Source organism: Myotis brandtii, unplaced genomic scaffold (genome assembly GCF_000412655.1).
Source record: "Myotis brandtii unplaced genomic scaffold, ASM41265v1 scaffold244, whole genome shotgun sequence".
Taxonomy (NCBI): Eukaryota; Metazoa; Chordata; class Mammalia; order Chiroptera; family Vespertilionidae; genus Myotis; species Myotis brandtii.
The window spans coordinates 2,293,249-2,311,387 of record NW_005359225.1 but is presented as its reverse complement, the minus strand read 5'-3'; the positions used below and the strand labels follow the sequence as shown (position 1 = coordinate 2,311,387).

Sequence of the window (18,139 nt, the reverse complement as noted above, 5' to 3'; positions counted from 1 at the left end):
GCCAAGGTTGAGAACCACCGTAGGGCAATAGGGCGGCTGTTTAAGTGCACCTGTACTTACTCATTCTACAGCTCATTTACTGCTCTGGGCACTGTGGACACACGGGGACCTCAGACACAGTTTCCACCTGGGGATTCCCATTCTGGGAGCTGAAGGGCACCCAGCTGGAACATTCTCCCATCCAGCGAAGAGTCTAGGCATCTCAAGCTCTAGGTCCTGATGCAGACTGAGGTACCCAGCCCCTAAAAGTTGACATGCCACCCTGCCTCTTTTTCACGCCCACACCCACCCATACAAACATGCTTAGATTTGTAGACACCACACAGTTAGGGCAGCCCTGTGTCCTAAGCACTTACCTGGCCATGCCCTCTCCCTGAAGGTGCCCTGAAGCTGCTGTTCTTGCACGGACCACTCCTGTCTGTCCTGCTGCCTGAACCCCTGGCAGCCTGGGCTCCAGTGTCTCTGCTGCGCTGCCTAGACTGCCACTCAGGCTCAGCTGCGGAAGGACAAAGGGGCTGGACGCCAGGGGGAGGGGAAAAGAGGGTGGAGGGAAAGAGGGGATGCTGGGCTTTTGTTCCACTCACTCTTGGACAGCCCTGGAAGGGAGGAAAAGGGGGAGGAGGGAGGAATGAGCATGCGATTGACTATGTGCAACTCCGGGATCCGTGTGCCTGGATTGGAGTGGCTTGGCACTGACTGCGCCTGAATGATGCACAGGTGTGAGGGTGGGTGCCTCTCCTGGGAGATGGTGTATAGCCTGTGGTGGTGAGCTTTCCGGTGTTCCAGGGTACTTGTATGAGACTGGGAGAGAATGTGGGGCTCAGCAGCCACATAGCATTGGGGTGAGTGTAACCTTGTAGCTGCAGGTGTGACTAAGAATGTGACTTCGTGGCTCGAAGGTCTAGCTTTCATTCCTGCGGTGTGACTGTGCCATGTCTGTATTCCTGCTGATAGCCGACGTCATTGTGGGACCATGCATCTGTTACATGCCTTGTGTTTCCCTATCTCTTTGTCTGTGTCTCTGTGTGATTGTTCATTTCTGTGCCGGTGTGACTGTGCCATGTCTGTATTCCTGCTGATAGCAGATGTCATTGTGGGACCATGCATCTGGTTATATGCCTTGTGTTTCCCTATCTCTTTGTGTCTCTATGTGATTGTTCATTTCTGTGTGTGACGGGTGCATCTCTGTGGACAATGTGTGCATGACAGGGGTCTCTGTCCGTGGACCGTGTCATGCGTGTGAACATCCTGTGGTCCTCTGTGATACGGTATGAGTTGAGGTTTTCACTCAAGAATGTACCTACCTTGGAAGGGGTACAGTAGGACTGGCATGGTGGTTTTGGACAGACCTGGTTGGGGTGGAGAGGAGGAGGCAGCTGTGGGCTGGGCTGGCCTCCTGGAGCCAGAGGGAAGCGACTCCATAGACGGATGCCAGATCATTTGCTGCCTCTACAAAGGGCCCCAGGGCCTGGTGTCCATGGGGTGGATGAACAGATTTAGCTTCACGGAAAAGGACAGCAATTTGGAAGGAGGTTGCCTTGACTAGAACACCAGTGGGCCTGGGGCACCTGTGGTCTGTCCTGGCGTTGCCATGATATGTCCCAAAGCCCTAGACCAGCCCCTCCTTTGGCTGGTCTTTCATCTTGACAGGAGGGATACTCCAGATTCCAGCTTTTTTTTACAGAAAGCCTTATGCCATGAGGAGTCATTGAGGCCGGGTGTTGCAGGAACCTGCTCTGGCCAGGCTTAGGCGGCCCAGTCTGATAGGAGGGGTCACTGTGACGGTGGCCAGGTATGTGTCCTGAGGCCTTGGAGAGAGTGTTCCAAGGACGACCCTGCTGCAGGGAATGAGGTATCCCCCTTCCGCCTAAAAATAGGGTGGTATGTGTTAACTCTTTGTTAAAGGATGTGAGAGATGCAGGCACTTTTTAAGAACGTTATTCTTTATTCCCATCCTCCACCCCCTCCTCATTGGCAACCATCAGCTTGTTCTCTATATCTGTGGGTCTATTTCTGTTTTGTTTATTTTATTCATTTGTTTTTTAAGATTCCACATATAAGGGAAATGATACAGTTTTTGTATTTCTCTGTCTGACTTATTTCACATAACATAATCCGTCCATGTTGTCGCAAATGGCAAACTTTATTCTTGTTTATTGCTGAATAATATTCCATTGTATATATGTGCCACATTTTCTTTATTCATCGATTGATGGACACTTAGTTTGCTTCCATAGCTTGGCTATTACTACTAATGCTGCAGTGAACATAGGGGTGAATATATCTTTTCAAATTAGAATTCTTTTTGTTTTCTTCCAATAAATACCTAGAAATGGATTTGCTGGATTGTGTAGAAGTTCTTTTTTGAAATTTTTGAGGACCCTCCATACTGTTTTCCATAGTGGTTGCACTAATTTAAAATCCCACCAGCAGTGAATAAGGGTTCCCTTTTCTCCACGTCCTTGCCAACACTTATTATTTATTGATGATAGCTATTCTGACAGGTGTGGTGATATCTCATTTTAAATTTGCATTTCCCTGATGATTTGTGACCTTGAGCATCTTTTCATATGACAGTTGGCCATCTGTATGTCCTCTTTGAAGAAATATCTATTCAGGTTCTCTGCCCATTTTTAAATCAGTTTGATTTTTTTTTGTGTGTTTTTTTTGTGTTGTATGAGTTTCTTATATATTTTGGATATTAACTCCTTATCAAAAGTGTCATTTGGGAAGATCTACCATTAAGTGGGTTGTCTTTTTGTTTTGTTGATGGTTTCCTTTGTTTTTATTATTTTTTTTTTTCATTTTCTTTTCTGTTGATGGTTTCCTTTGTTGTGCAAAAACTTTTAAGTTTGATGTAGCCCCATTATTTTTTTCTGTTGTTGCCCTTACCCAAGAAGACATATCCAAAAAGACATTGCTAAGAGTAATGTCAAAGAGTTTACTGCCTATTATGTTTTCTTCCAGGACTTTTATGGTTTTAGGTCTTACATTTAGACTTTAATCCATTTTGAGTTAATTTTTGTATCTGGTCTAAGGAAGTGATCTAATCTCTTTTTGCATGTATCTGTCCAGTTTTCCCAACACCATTTGTTTTTATCCTATTGCATATTCTTGCCTCCTTGTCATAGATTACTGATCATGTAGGTGTGCTTTTATTTCTGGACTCTGTATTCTGTCTCATTGACCTTTGTGTCTGTTTATATTCCAGTATCATGCTGTTTTGATTAGGATAGCCTTGTAATATACATAATTTGATACCAAGTAGCATAATACCTCCAACTTCGTTGTTCTTTCTCAAGATTTATTTGGCTCTCCAGGGTTTTTTGTGGTTCCTTACACATTTTAGGGTTATTTGTTTAGTTCTGTGTAAAATGCCATTAGTATTTTGATAGGGGTTGCATTGAATCTGTAGATTGCTCTGCATAGTATGGACATTTTAATACCAATCTTCCTATCCATGAGCAAGGTGTATCCTTTCATTTATTTGTGTATTCTTCAGTTTCTTTCTTCAGCGTCTTACAGTTTTCAGAAATAATTCCTTTATCTTTTTTATTAAATTTATTCCTAGGTATTTTTTTATTCAATTGTAAAAGGCATTTTTTTCTTTTGAATAGTTCATTATTGGTGTATAAAAATGCAACCCATTTCTGAATGTTAATTTTGTATCCTGTTACTTTACTGAATTCATTTATTAGTTCTAATAGGTTTTTTTGGTAGAATCTTTAGGATTTTCTTTATATAGTATTATGCCATTTGCAGCATTCCTAGGTATTTTTTTATTCAATTGTAAAAGGCATTTTTTTCTTTTGAATAGTTCATTATTGGTGTATAAAAATGCAACCCATTTCTGAATGTTAATTTTGTATCCTGTTACTTTACTGAATTCATTTATTAGTTCTAATAGGTTTTTTGGGTAGAATCTTTAGGGTTTTCTTTATATAGTATTATGCCATTTGCAGCTATTTGGATGCTTTTTATTTCTTTTTCTTGTCTGATTACTGAGGCTAGGACTTTTTATATTATGTTGAATAAAACTGGTGGAAGTGGACAACCTTGTTTTGTTCCTGATTTTAAAGAAAAAGCTTTCAGTTTTATGCTATTGAGTATGATGTTAGTTGTGGGTTTGTCATATATGACCCTTATTATGTTGAGGTATGTTCCCACTATCCCTACTTTGCTGGGAATTTATATTAAAAATGGATGTTGGACTTTGTCAAATGCTTTTTTTTGCACCTATTGATATTATCATGTGATTTTTCTCCTTCAGTTTGTTTATGTGGTGTATCACATTAATTGATTTGCAGATAACGAACCAGCCTTGTATCCTGGGAATAAATTCCACTTGACCAGGATGTATGATCTTTTTAATGTACTGCTGAATTTGGTTTGCTAATATTTTGTTGAGGATTTTTGCATCTATGTTCATCAGGGATATTGGCCAAAATTTTTCTTTCTTTGTATTGTCTTTTTCTGGTACTGGTATCAGTAATGCTGGCCTCATAAAGTGAATTTTGGAGCCTTCCCTCCTCTTCAATTTTTTTTAGAGTTATTTGAAAAGGATAGAGATTAATTCTTTGAATGTTTGGTAAAATTTACCGGTGAAACCATCTGGTCCAGGACTTTTGTTTGTCGGGAGTTTTTCTTTAAATGACAGATTCTATTTCATTAGAAGTTGGTCTGTTTGGATTTTATGTTTCTTCATCGTTCTGTTTTGGAAGAGTGTATGTTCCTAGGAATTTATTCATTTCTTCTAGGTTGTCTAATTTGTTGGCATATGATTGTAGTATTTTCTTTCAATTCTTAGTATTTCTATGGTTCAGTTGTCACTTCTCTCTCATTTCTGAATTTATTTATTTGGGCCCTCTTTTTTTCTTTATGAGTCTGGCTAAAGGTTTATCAATTTTGGTTATCTTTTCAAAGAGCCAGCTCTTAGTTTCATTGATCTTTTTTTAATTGTAATTTTAGTCTATATTTTGTTTATTTCCATTCTGATCTCTTCTTTAATCAATTTTGGTTATCTTTTCAAAGAGCCAGCTCTTAGTATCATTGATCTTTTTTTTATTGTAATTTTAGTCTCTATTTTGTTTATTTCCATTCTGATCTCTTTTTTAAAAATATTTTTTTATTTATTTCAGAGAGGAATGGAGGAGAGATAGAAACACCAATGATGAGAGAGAATCATTGATCAACTGCCTCTTGTATACCCCCTACTGGGGATCGAGCCTGCTGCAAGGGCATTTGCCCTTGACCGGAATCGAACCTGGGACCCTTCAGTCCACAGGCCGACGCTCTATCCACTGAGCCAAACTGGCTAGGGTTCCATTCTGATCTTTATTATTTCCTTCCTTCTACTCTGGGCTTTGCTTGTTTCCCCCCCTAATTCCTTTAGGTGTAAGGTTATATTGTGTATTTGAGATTTTTCTTAATTCTTGAGGTAGGCCTTTATTGCTATGAACTTCCCTCTTATGACTGTTTTAGCTGTGACCCATATATTTTGGGTCATTGTATTTTCTTTTAGCCCAAAGTATCTTTTTAACCCTTGATTTCATTGTTAACCCATTCATTGTTTAATATGTTATTTAGCCTCCACAAATTTGTGTGTTTTTCAATTTTCTTCTTGTAATTGATTTTCAGTTTCATACCATTGGGGTCAGAGAAGGTACTTTCTATGATTTTAACCTTAAATTTATTGAGACTTGTTTTGTGGCCTGACATGTGGTCTATCCTGAAAAATGTTCTCACATTTTCTTATGTGCACTTGAAAAAAATGTGTACTCTGCTGCTTCTGGATGAAATGTTAAAAAAAATACTAAGTCCATCTGGCCTAATTGTCATTTAAGGCCATTGTTTCCTTACTGATTTTACTTTCAGTCTGAATGTGTCTTTTGATTTGAAGTGAGTTTCTTGTAAGCAACATATAGATGGGGCATGGTTTTTTAATCGGTTCAGCATCTTATGTCTTTTTATTGGAGCATTTAGTTCATTTACATCTAAAGTAGTTGATATGTATGTACTTATTGCCACTTTGTTAATGGTTGTTTTATTTTTTGTTGTTTTTATAGTCCTTTATTCTTTCTTTTTGTTTGATGCCTTCCTGTAGTTTGCTGGGGTTTTTTTCTTTTTATTTTTTTTAGTATTTTGTTTGGATTCCTTACTGTTATTACTTTTTAATATAGGATTTTGGTTTGTTACTACCATGAGGTTTATGTATATCATTCTATATCAGTGATGGCGAACCTTTTGAGCTCGGCGTGTCAGCATTTTGAAAAACCCTAACTTAACTCTGGTGCTGTGTCACATATAGAAATTTTTTGATATTTGCAACCATAGTAAAACAAAGACATATTTTTGATATTTATTTTATATATTTAAATGCCATTTAACAAAGAAAAATCAACCAAAAAAATGAGTTCACGTGTCACCTCTGACACGCGTGTCATAGGGTCGCCATCACTGTTCTATATCAATAGCAACCTATTTTAAGGCATTTAAATTTAAGTATATTTTTAAGGACTACATTTTTTTACAATCCCCTCCATGGTTGTTGTGTGTTTTGTGTGTGTGTGTGTGTGTGTGTGTGTGCGCGTGCTTAGAGAGGGAGAGAGCTGTGTGTGTGTGTATGTGTGTGTGTGTGTGCGCGTGTGCGCGCGCTTAGAGAGGGAGAGAGAGGGAGAAATAGAAACATCAATGGTGAGAGAATCATTGACTGGCTGCCTCCTGCATGCCCCACACTGGGGATTGAGCCCGCAACCCAGGCATGTGGTGTGACCGGGAATGGAACTGGAACCTCCTGGTTCATAAGTCGACAGGCTGGTAGGAGCCAAGCAAGTGCCTGAGATACATGGGGCACTGGCCTCCCAGCCCTGAGCAGCTGCAAGTGGGAGGCAAGTGTGTCGTAATGTCCTGGGGGTTGTGCTTGCTGCCTTTGTTTGGAACCACAATGGGCTCAGGTGATGTGTTGTGAACGCACTGCAGCAGCCTTGCAGGTAGGCCCGATTACCTGCCTAGATTACCTGTGCTGTGGGGGTCGAGGGGGATGTAGATAGTCTCACTTGGCCCTCTAGCCCCAGAGATTCCCGAGGTTCCTGGAGAACTCCTGTGGCTTCCCAGCCTTCTGTTAGGTCTCTTTCTCATATTTAGTTCATTCAGTCCTCAGTTGTTTGGAGTGATTGCTCTCTATACATGTGTATACTTGGTTGAGTTCAGCGTCTTCCTGTGCCACTGCCATCTTGGACCTCTAGATTGAGGCACCTTTATATCTATCCTTAGGAAGGAGGACCCTGGAGGAAGTAGAGGGAAGGCTCAACCTTGAGGAGGTCTCACCCACTGAGGTCCAAGGGAGGAAGGATGGAGTGGATCTACAGGGGGTGGCAGGGAAGGCCTCTTCGAAGGGCAGGCAGTCAGGTTGTCTTCTGCAGACAAGGGAGGACATCAGGAAGTTGGGGTTTTCAGAAACTCCTCAGGTCAAGGCATAGGAGGCAGGGTTGACCACGGGCTGTGGGCTCAACTGAGGGTGAAGGCAGGCCAGCCATCTGCCCAAGTAGAGGCTGGCTTCCGTCCTTCCTCCATTGTTTGGGGTGAGAGGAGGAGGTTGGACTGTCTGCATTGGGCGGGGGGTGGGGGGGGGGGGGGGGGTATGGTGCAGGGCTCTGGTGAGAGTGGGACTCTGGCTCTTCCACAGAGAACTCCTAGCCTGCTCTACCCCCTCCTGGGAACTCCGGGATGTCTCAAGTTGCCCAAGTCTGGCCAGGAGCCTGGGACATCCTGGCCAGGGGCACTGCCTGGACAGGGAGGAGCAGGCATGAAAGGTCAAGGCCACTTTCCTGTTGGGCCTGCCAGAGGCTGGAGAGCAGGCTATTGGGCATTTTGGGTATGACAGTGAACCCCACTCCTGACCCAGATGTTCCAGGTTTCACTTGTACTCCCTTGTGCCCAAGGAGGGGCAGGAGCTGACCTCTGCTCCAGGAAGGGAAGCACTTGGCAGATGCTCAGTGGGGGAAAGAAGGGGTGAACCCTTCACAGGTCCTGAGAGGCTGTCTTAGAAGTTAATGTGGGGGGCCCAGCCTGGGTTCCAACGTTTGGGAGGGGTTTCTCTTCCTTTCCTCCAGGAAGGTGGCAGAATTACTCCGACCCCAAGAATTCTACCCAGAAGACCCCTGTTTGGAGAAGAGACACATCCCTTGGTTCCAGAAAGCACCATGTTTATTTAATGCAGGCTGGTGCTAGAGTTCAGCTTCTCCCTTTTCCCCTTAGGACACACCCAAGATCACACAAACTCTTAGGACAAAGATGGGAGTTACAGACCTGCCTCGAGGCCACTGCTGACTCCTTCACGGAGGGCAGAGGTCCAAGGACTGAATGACAGAAAGGGACATCTGTGGACTGTACTGGGCTTTCAACCCAGGCACCCCATGTGCCAGGAATGGGGTGGGCTGGCTTTGGTCAGGTCCAAATCCTTGAGAAGTCCAAACCAACCTTCTGCCATGGTAGAGAGGCATCTGCTGGCTGAAGGTCTGTCTCTCCACAGGTCAGGGAGCTCAGAACACCTCCATGGGGCTGTGAGGGGACCTCCTAGGCCCTTTGCCCACCCTGACATCAGACCCAGGAGCCCTCCCCATCTTCCGTGCTGTTCCTGGCTGGTTACAGAAGGCATGGGTGGGATTCTCGTGCCACTTGTTCTGTGTGGCCTTGGACAGTCACTTTATCTCTCCAAGATCGGCCCCCAGCCCTGGGCTGTTAAGGAACCTGCCAGCCTGCCCCTCTCCCACTCGTTTCTGAGAATGGCTCCTCCTCATGTCATGGGGCCAAGACGGAATCCCAAACTCGGCAAGCTCGGTCCCCATCCTTCCAGTGACAGTTCAGAAATGATGTGTCAACATGGCAGCTTTAACCACTTGGCCAAGTCCCTCCAGCTCCTTCCTCTATAGGCCTCCTTGGCCACACGCCCGCCCCCTGACCACACCCAGAGAACGCTCTTCCCAGGGGGCCCTGCCCTGTGGTCACTGTGCCAGCCTCGCTCTCCTGAGCCTGCAGGTCACTCTGCCCTGGAGGCTGTTGGACACTTGGGCAGGGACCGAGCAGCCCGGAGCCTGCTCTTCTGGCCACTTCCAGCTGCTCCCAAGGACGTGGTTTGGGCCCCCTCCTGGGGCAGGGCCAGTGGCGGTGGGGCTGGTCGGAGGAGAATCCCCACCATGACTGCAGGCTTTCCTCCTGAGGCGAGCCTCCTTGTGCTGTGAGACTGAGGTGAAGAGCAGAGCTGCTGGGGGCAGAGGCCCGGCCCCAGGTCCTTGAGCAGGAGAAACAGAGAAGTCGGCTGCTTCACAGCCCAGACAGGAGGGTGGTCCCACACGAGCATCCACATCCTCCATTGCACAGGGGATAGGGCACGGCCCAGTGGCCCATCAAAGCGTCCAGGATTCCAGGGAGGGTTTCAGGGGAGGACCAGGCCCCACACTTCCCAGAGGAAGGATCCCCAGGCCTGCAGGGGCATCTGGGAGGCTGGAGTCCTGGCCCAGCTGGGCCTGAGCGGGGAGAGGAGCCCCTACCCCCTAAGAGAGGTCATGGCGGACAAGGGGCTGGAGCCAACGAGGAGGCCATGGCGCCAGCTCCCAGAGCACTCCCAGGCCAGACAAGCTTCTGCCTGCTCTTCTGGGTTCCCGGGTCTCTCCATTAGGCTCAGCCTGGGAAGACAGGGCTTCAGCTAACGCCCACTCCGGTCTGCGAGGGTCTTGGTGTGGCCGCCAGCCCCTCGGGGGTCCACTGGGGTGCTGGCGCTGTTGGCATATGTGTCATAGCTGTTGTCTGAACATACAGAGAGCTCATCGGAGACCTCCATGCCATCGCTGATCTCTGTTGGGCCAGAGGAGGCAGAATATGAGTGGGGGCAAGAGAGGTCAGTGAGAATGGCGGGAAGATGTTGTGGGAGGGTGGCCTGCAGCGACTCCTGCTCAGGCTCTTGGATGCTGATGAGACCACTGGCTTCAGGTTGGGTGTTGAGATTGGTATTCAAGGCCCCCTGGGTGTCTCCTCTCCCCCGGAACTCTTCCTTCTACAGAAAACCACCCGCATCCAAACCATCCGCTCGACACCCATGTGTTTACTCTCCCCAGGGCCTTTGCACAAACTGGCCCCTCTCCTGGGAGTGACTGCCCCATCAACACCTTCTTTAAAAATCTGGCCCATTCCTCTCATCTGTGTTACTGCAGCCTCCTCACAGCCTCCCTGACCCCCCTCTTCTGGCAGGGATGGGACCTTCTCATGCCCCCCCATCACATCCTGTACTGCCCCTGCCTATGGCCCCCACCAGCTGGAGCACTACAAGGATAGGGGTGATGTCTGGGCCTCTGTGTCCCCAGTGCCTGGCACAGAGCTGGACACAGCAGAGGCCCAGGGGAAGGTCTGCTGAGCGGAGCTGAGACCTCCCTGAGGGGACTCAGGGTTCCTTGGTGGAGTTGAGGGTCTCTGGAGACAACCTCTCAGCCTGGAGTGAGGACTGTGGTCGACTCCCCTCAGAGCCTGCCTCAGAGGTGCTCAGTGAATGGTCTTTGGCACTATAGGAGGGGAGGGGGAGGGGGTCTGGGCAGAACCTGCCAGGCCTCCGGATAGGGGCTGGCCTCCTGCCTTCCATTCATGCTCCTCAGCCCCCTGACTTGAGGCCGGGCACAGTGCGGGGGCCTGGGGATCCCAGGTGCCCTGGACTGGCCCCTTCCTCCAGGAGGGGGCTCTCCAGTGTGGCCAGAGGGCTGTGGGACTCGGGGGGGGGGCACTCCAACCCGTCTCGGTGCTCAGGGAAGGCTCCCAGGAGGGTTTTTTTTGAGCAAAGGTAAGCAAGAACGTGTGCATCCTAAGCACCTGAAACAGTGTCTGACATTCATCTGTTCGAGAAATGAATCGTAAAGGAGTGAATAGTGAGATGGTCACACGATCCTTGGAGCCAGCCCCACCAAAACCACAGTCACCCCCACTGGGCTCTCGCTCGTCCATGCATGTTTACCAAGGACCCTCTGGGCCGGCGTGGCCGCAACCCTCACACGTATCCTTTGGGGTTACCAGCCCACTTACAGACAAGGAGTCTGATGCTGAGGGAGGTTAGACAGTGTGCTCCAGTCCACACGGCTAGTTGGGGATAGAGCTGGGATTTGACTCCAGATCCACCTGGCTCCTAAGTGCTCTATAAATCTCTGCTTTTCTCTCTGTTCCCACATTCACATCTCTCTCCTGAATTACCAAGATGCATGCTGGGAGGACGCCATGCAGACAGGAAGATGACCATCTACAGGCCGAGGGGAGAGGGCTGGACCAGACCCTTCCCTCGCAGTCCTGCCGACACCTGGATTGTGGACTCCTAGCCCCCAGAATTGTGAGACAATAAACTTCTGTTGTTTGAGCCTCCCACTTCGTGGTACTTTGTTACAGCTCTACTGCAACAATGGCCAAATACAAACCTTCCCACAACCCTCCTTTGCTTCCAGAATGAGGCCCAAGCTCCTGACCAGGCCACCAGGCACCACCTTGGGGTGAGCCAGCCGCGGCCCCGCCACGCCCGCCGTATGGAACGGTGTTGGGTTGCCAGTGCCCTGAAGCAGTGCTCCCTCACTTCCTCTGAACACGCCGCTCCTGCCTGGACTGGCCTTGCTGCCCCTGCTCGCTCCGCCCTCAGTGCAGACCCCTCTCCCAGGCCCCTCCTAGCCATCCTTCCGCTTCAGCTAGGTCACTTCCTTGCAAAGTGGGTTCCAAAACCGCCCCTACCGCCCCAGGGAGCTCTGACTACTCTGCTCTGTACCCCACTTGGGCTCAGCGCCCTCATCTGTCAGAGCTCTAGTGGCACCCAGTTTCCCGTGTTCTTATATAGCTGCCTCCTCCTCCATCAGACTGGGAGTGCCGGCCAGCAACAGCAGGGATGAAGTCAATATTTGGGGTCCCTGTATGAACCGGGCAAAGGGGGATAGGTCTTCAAAGCAGACTCTTCCCCTCCACCCCACTCCTGCACATCACCCTTGCCCACCACCCATGACGCTGACATGGCTGTATGTGGAGGGCGTGTGTGTCTATATGTGTGTGCCTCTGTACGTGTGTGGGCATCTATATGTCCATGCCGTGTGCCTGTCTGTCTGTGCTGTGTGCATGTGTAGGGTAGAGAACTGGGCCCAGGGCCTGTCTCAGGGCTGCCTACCTGAGAAGATGAGCTTCTCCTTCATGATGCTGACGTCCCGGCTGGTCCGGTGCACGGCCGCATTCAGCATGATCTGCTCGGGGTTGTAGCTCCGGATGCCACCCAGGCGCCACCTGCAGAGACGACCCCGCGGATCAGCCCTCCCCACCCATCCCTGACGCAGGGTCCTGCCCTCTCCCAGAGCCTCTCTGGATCGGGCCTGAGAGACCAGCAGGACTCCTGTCTGACTATCCAGGTGGGGCCCAGCGAGGGCAGAGCTGGAGCTGGAATCAGTCTCCTGACTCTCAGCCAGACCTCTCCTGCCTTCCTCTTACTCCAGACCCAGCTCAGCTCCCTGGGCCCAGGACATTTTGGGTGGGTTAGTTGGTTAGCTCTGTCTCAGGTGCCTCCAGTTATTCACCTGGTTTCTTTGGACGTGATACATGTGGGGTGGGGGAGGGCTTACCAGACATGACTCTGATGACCTACTCTTGGGGAGTCCCAGCTGATGTCTCCTACAGCTCCACTGTTATGACTAGGCTGAGGGAAGCCAGAGGGAACCCCCAGGGAGGAAAGCAGAGAGGAGGGGAGATGCAGGGGGCTTTGCTCAGAACTGGTCTTCACAGGCTCGTAGCCAAGGACTTCGAGCGACTTGGCTTGGGTCTGTGCTGCTCTCTCTTCCAACAGCCCTGCAAGAGGGGGGCATATACTCCCCAATGGGGAGCCCCAGCTGGAGTGCCAGTCCCTCTGATGGCCGCGGCCGGGCTGCACAGGCATGAGGGGCCACGCGCAGCCAGGCACTGCTTTTCCTGTTGTCGTCCTCAACTAGCCCCAAGCCCCTGGCCTCTGACCTTGAGACTTTGCAACCTGGACAGAAGGATTCACTGGGCCCCCACTTCCACTCCCACCAAGAGAAGCGGGGGTCAGCTTGGAAACAACCCAACCCCCAGGGCACGGAGCCCTGCTGGGGTGGATGGAGGGAGCCCAGACGCCACAAGAAATCAGTTGTTTCCAGATGGGGTCAGCACAGCTGAAATGGACAGACAGATGGACAGGCAGATGGGTGGGTGGACAGAGCGGACAGACGAGGGCAAAGCAGGAAGCAGAGGGGAAGGCAGCCTGCGCTCTGGCTGGGCGAGCACCCTTCGTGTCCTCTGTGTCCTGAGGACAGCAAGTGGGTCTTATTTATCGCTGTGTCCCTGGCACCAACCTCAATGCCTGCTGTGTGTGTGTGTGTGTGTGTGTGTGTGTGGCCGGGGCCCTAAGTACTTGGGTGAATGGAAGAACGAGGAAATGATCTTCTGCACCAGGGCCCCCTTCTCCGTCAGGCCTCTCTTGACCCCCAGGAAGAGAGTGACACCACCCTGGCTGTATGTTGCGCAGGGCCAGCCTCCCAGGCACGCCGACCCCACTGCAGGCCCAGCAGCGCCAGCCAGCACCTCTGTAGGTCTGCTGCCAGCGAGGGTGGAGGAAGGCCTGGGTGATGTACCTGGGCTGGCTCAGCCCCCCAGCCAGGGAGCAGTTTCTCCTAGATCAGTGATGGCGAACCTTTTGAGCTCGGCGTGTCAGCATTTTGAAAAACCCTTAACTCTGGTGCCGTGTCACATATAGAAATTTTTTGATATTTGCAACCATAGTAAAACAAAGACATATTTTTGATATTTATTTTACATATTTAAATGCCATTTAACAAAGAAAAATCAACAACAAAAAATGAGTTCGCGTGTCATAGGTTCGCCATCACTGTCCTAGAAGCTGCTCAGTGAAGCCCTCTGACCCAGGAGGGCTCAAGGTGCTTGACCAAGGACTTGGGTCTCCGAGACCGAAGTCTCATCTTGGAAATTAACATTAACCCCGAAGGAGAGCGTCCGGCCAGGGTTTCTGCGGCCATGCACACCTGAGACAGGAAGCTCGCCCACTGTGGGCCTCTCCAGGGGAAAGTGGGAGCATGTGTATGGGGGAGGGAGGGTCAGACAGAAAGTGAAAAAGAGATGAGAGACACAGAGGAAGGTAAAGAGGGAATGAGTAATGGGAGAGGCAAACCCAGGGAGCGGAAAGGCGACAGCTGGGAAGGGAGAGACAGAACTTGGGGGGGCGTGCGCTGGGCAGCGGGCAGGCCCTGCAGGGACACCGAGGGGGCAGCAGGCAGAGCCCTCTCTGCAGAGGAAGATGCGCTGGTGCTGCGAGGCCAGGTCAGCAACCGATAAGAAACACCGGCTCCCGGTGTGCAGAAGCAGCAGGAGGGAGAGAGCAGAGGGGCACACACGGCCAGGTGGGAAGAGCAGGGAGGATGGCAGGGAGAGGAGGATTCCGGGGAGGGAAGGAGGCTTCGGGGGAGGGAGCCGACCCAGGCACAGGGCTCGGGCAGGTTCCAAAGGAACTGGAGAGAGGGGCGGCGAGGAGGGAGAAAGGGCCAGGAGGAGGAAGACCACACCAGAATTACCTGATCAAGTGATAGCTGTGAGAGGCCAGAGTGCAGCAGAGAGGGGAGGGTGGGGAGAGAGGAGGGACATGCGCCGGGTCAGAGCGGAATGGGACAGAGAGAGAACGTCAGTCAGGAATAAGCCCTTCCCGTTGGTTCATGGCTGGGCTGGGACCCCAGCCGGGCCCTCCACCCTCCCCGGGGCCACCCCCACATCCCCACTGCACCCACTGCCCAGCTGTTGTCTGAGGGTGGGAGGTTCCAGCATGGCACAGAGGGGTGCTGAGTGCTGGGGGAACCACGGCCATGTTCAACAGGTGAGGAGACGGGCCCGAGAGGAGCGGAAACTCGAGTCCACGCAGCAAATCCGGGCAGAGGTTGGCTCTGGGCTCCCAGCTGGGTGCTCATTCCAGAAGCTACCAGCTCTGGCGGAGGGGGGTGGGCTGGGGGCCACTGGGAGCCTTCTCCCCGCGTGGGCCATGTGGTCAGGCCTTCTCCCGGCCCAGAGCTCGGGAGGAGGGGCAGCTGGCTGGGTGGGAGCCGGGTCTGCCTTGGGGCAGGGACGGCCGAGGAGGTGGTCAGAGCCTACTCACTTCTGGAGCACGAAGATGCCCACGATGAGGGTGAAGGAGATCAGGTCCGCGGTGACCCACATGAGGCAGTACTCGTCCGGGGGCTGTGGACAGACGGCCCGTGGCCAGCCTCCAGTCACAGCCAGTCCACGTCAGGCTCCAGACGGAGGGTCCACGGGCAGGGAGGACCCGGAGGCCTGAGCTCTGGGCATTGTGGGTCGGGGAGGGGAGGGGGTGTGTGTGTGCACAGGATAAAATGCCGTGTGGTGTTCGGAGTAAAGACGGTTAGTGTTCAGCCTGGAGGGTTTGCGTGCTTAAGGAGGCTCAAAGCAAGAGGCCAATAATGAAGGCAGATGAGTGTGAGGGTCACCCTGACTGGCAGGTGTGCCATGGGTGGCATCCGTGTGGGTGTAAGTGCACGTGTCACTGTAGGGTGTGGACTGCGGGGCTTCCCCCAGGGACAGTGGGGAGGGACCAGGAGGGCAAACCTCCTGACCTCAGTGGACTGAAGAGGAGGGGCGTTGGTCAACTCCTGTGACCCCAAAATGCGAGTGTGCTCACCCCCACTGCTGCCACAGTGTTACTTCATCTCCTCCGGGCTGAGCCTCGGAGATCTTGAAGGACAGAGGGCAGGTGGATGGACTTAACCACCCGTGACCTTGATCTGATCCCTGACCTTGGCTCGGTCTCAGCCGTGACAAGACCCTCCACCTGCCGTTCACCTCCTCAGAGAGGTAGTGGGAGCACGGGTGTGTGTGTGTGGGGGGGGGGGAGGTCAAGGGCTCCTGCCCCCAGTGGCAGAGCTGGGCCTGGAATTCAGGCCTGTCTGCAGGTGCTCGGTCAACCAACTGAAAACTGGTTTGATCCGCTGTGATCTCTGAGTAGATTTTACTGTGCCCTATTCTTATCCTGTTGCCCTCTTTTCACAATGCCTTCCCTTCCTTAAAATAAAACATAACAACACCGCAACCAAAAACCCAAGTCGTTGTTCACCAGTTCTCTAGGGCCCGTCAGTGATGCTTCTGCCCGTGGGTCCGGCCCGGTCCCTCCCCCTTCTCAGCACCTTAGTGCCCACGCAGCGGCCACGAACATCCTCCTCGTGCCTCAAGCCTGTACCCCCCAGGGGCTCCCCCCAACCTGAGCACCAGAGACCCCAGGTGGAGTCTGCACCCTCCTGGGTGTCATTGGAAGCTCTCAACTCCCCCCAGGTGCCCTCTGCCCCCAGCAGTCCCCCAACTCACCATGATCCAGAGCGGGAAAGGCACCTGGGACAGAGTGTGGGAGTTGTCGGAGGTGACGGAGGGGACCCCCATGCACCACAGCAGGGAGAAGAGCCACGGCGTGTTGACCGTGTAGAGGTTCACACTCAGGTTCCAGGATGCATAGTCCCTGTGGGGTAAGGCACAGACTGGTCCGCCTGTGGGTCTGGGTCTGGGAGCCTGTGAGGCGTGATGCCATCCTCACCTGTCCCGAGAGAGGACTCTTCCTCCCAGAGGGCCCAGCTCAGAGCCAAACCCAGGTCTGCCTGATGCTCTTGACGTCTCCTCCTTGAGCCAGAAGTCCCTGTGCTTAACCATCTGCCCAGATGTGTGTGTATGTGTGTGTGTGTGTGTGTGTGTGTGCGCGCGCGTGCATTTGAGAGGGAGAGGAAGAGACAGGCAGACAGTATGGAGGAACTCAGTCTTGCCCTCTGGCTGAGCTGGGGCGGGTGGGGTGGGCACCTGAGCTCCGGGCGGGACACCTGAGTGTAGCGCAGGTTCAGCCACTGGATGTGGCCTCTATGGAGGCTGGTAGCTTCCTCCTTGGAGCCTGACGTCTGCTGGAAGCCAGGAGCCACCTTCCGTACAAAGGGCCTTTGCCTGTTAGGCAGCCACATGACCTGCAGGCAGAGAGGGGGCGGCCTCAGAGCTCTCATCTGTAAATGGCTTGAGCCTACCCCTCCGAAAGCACCTAGAAGGGTGAAAAGAGACAGGACAGGCAGGCCCGACACGTGGAAAAGCTTACATGTAATTACCGTAATCAGGGGATGACTTGGTCCCAGCCAAGGCTGGGAATTGCTTTGGCAATAACCCAGGGAGCTTGCCCTCTAGCCCAGTGATGACGAACCTTTTGAGCTCGGCGTGTCAGCATTTTGAAAAACCCTAACTGAACTCTGGTGCCGTGTCACATATAGAAATTTTTTGATATTTGCAACCGTAGTAAAACAAAGACTTATGTTTTTGATATTTATTTTATATATTTAAATGCCATTTAACAAAGAAAAATCAACCAAAAAAATGAGTTCGCGTGTCACCTCTGACACGCGTGTCATAGGTTCGCCGTCACTGCTCTAGCCCCCGGTCACAATGACTGATAACGAAATGTCAGTTACTCTGCACGCGGCCACCAGCATCTAGTGTGCGTCATATGTTGGTGTGAGATTCCTCAGATCTCCAGATATTACCCCACGAGGATGTGGGCACTGCTTCCTGGCAGTAAAAGGGACTTCCTTGTTACCCTCTTGTCCCACAATGACCCTGTCAGGGAGGCGAGGGGCATGGTACCCCATCTTACAAGTGTGTAAGCTGAGGTCTGCAGAGGGGACCTGTGAGTTAATGCTGAGTCCCGGAGGCTGGCTGGGCGCCAGGCCTCACCTGGTGCTGGGGGAAGCCGGAGCGCAGCAAGGCCTCCAGGGTGATGTTGAGGAAGCTGGCTCGGTAGGGATGGTCCCGCGGAGGGTCGTGCAGGTTGAGCAGCAGCGTGGCATTGCCCTTGGCCAATGCCAGGAGCTCAGCGAGGCTGCAGATGGACTGGTTCTGGGCCTCCCTGTGGTCGGAGGGGGACAAGGAGCTGGCCGTCCAGAAGGGATCCGTCTGCAGAGACAAGGACACACATGGCTGCCTCACCAGCACCTGAGGGGCCCCCACATGCCTTCCTGGCTCCTGAGCACCAAGACCCCTGAGCTGCCAGCATGTGTGTCAGGTGGGTTGATGGCTGTGACCCTGGGCGGGG

General features: G+C 51.5%; 2 protein-coding genes across 6 annotated transcripts in view; one reads left to right on the top strand and one right to left on the bottom strand.

Moving 5' to 3' along the window:
• The window catches only part of RPS3 (ribosomal protein S3), a 38,802-nt gene extending 27,405 nt beyond the window's left edge, over positions 1–11,397 (top strand). The window contains exon 7 of the mRNA XM_014540413.1: positions 11,234–11,397. The gene's annotated coding sequence lies outside the window, so the exon portion shown is untranslated. The remainder of the gene's footprint in view (positions 1–11,233) is intronic.
• The window catches only part of GDPD5 (glycerophosphodiester phosphodiesterase domain containing 5), an 88,242-nt gene continuing 78,286 nt past the window's right edge, over positions 8,184–18,139 (bottom strand). For 4 of the 5 annotated variants that reach the window (XM_014540408.1, XM_014540411.1, XM_014540409.1 and 1 more), the window contains 6 exons: positions 16,870–17,027; positions 16,390–16,537; positions 15,170–15,252; positions 14,598–14,612; positions 12,176–12,288; positions 8,184–9,852 (listed from right to left, as the gene is read on the bottom strand). In XM_014540408.1, coding sequence (XP_014395894.1) covers positions 9,704–9,852; positions 12,176–12,288; positions 14,598–14,612; positions 15,170–15,252; positions 16,390–16,537; positions 16,870–17,027 — 666 coding nt within the window. In that variant the 3' untranslated portion in view covers positions 8,184–9,703. The remainder of the gene's footprint in view (positions 9,853–12,175; positions 12,289–14,597; positions 14,613–15,169; positions 15,253–16,389; positions 16,538–16,869; positions 17,028–18,139) is intronic. The other variant, XM_005867058.2, reaches the window with a different exon arrangement.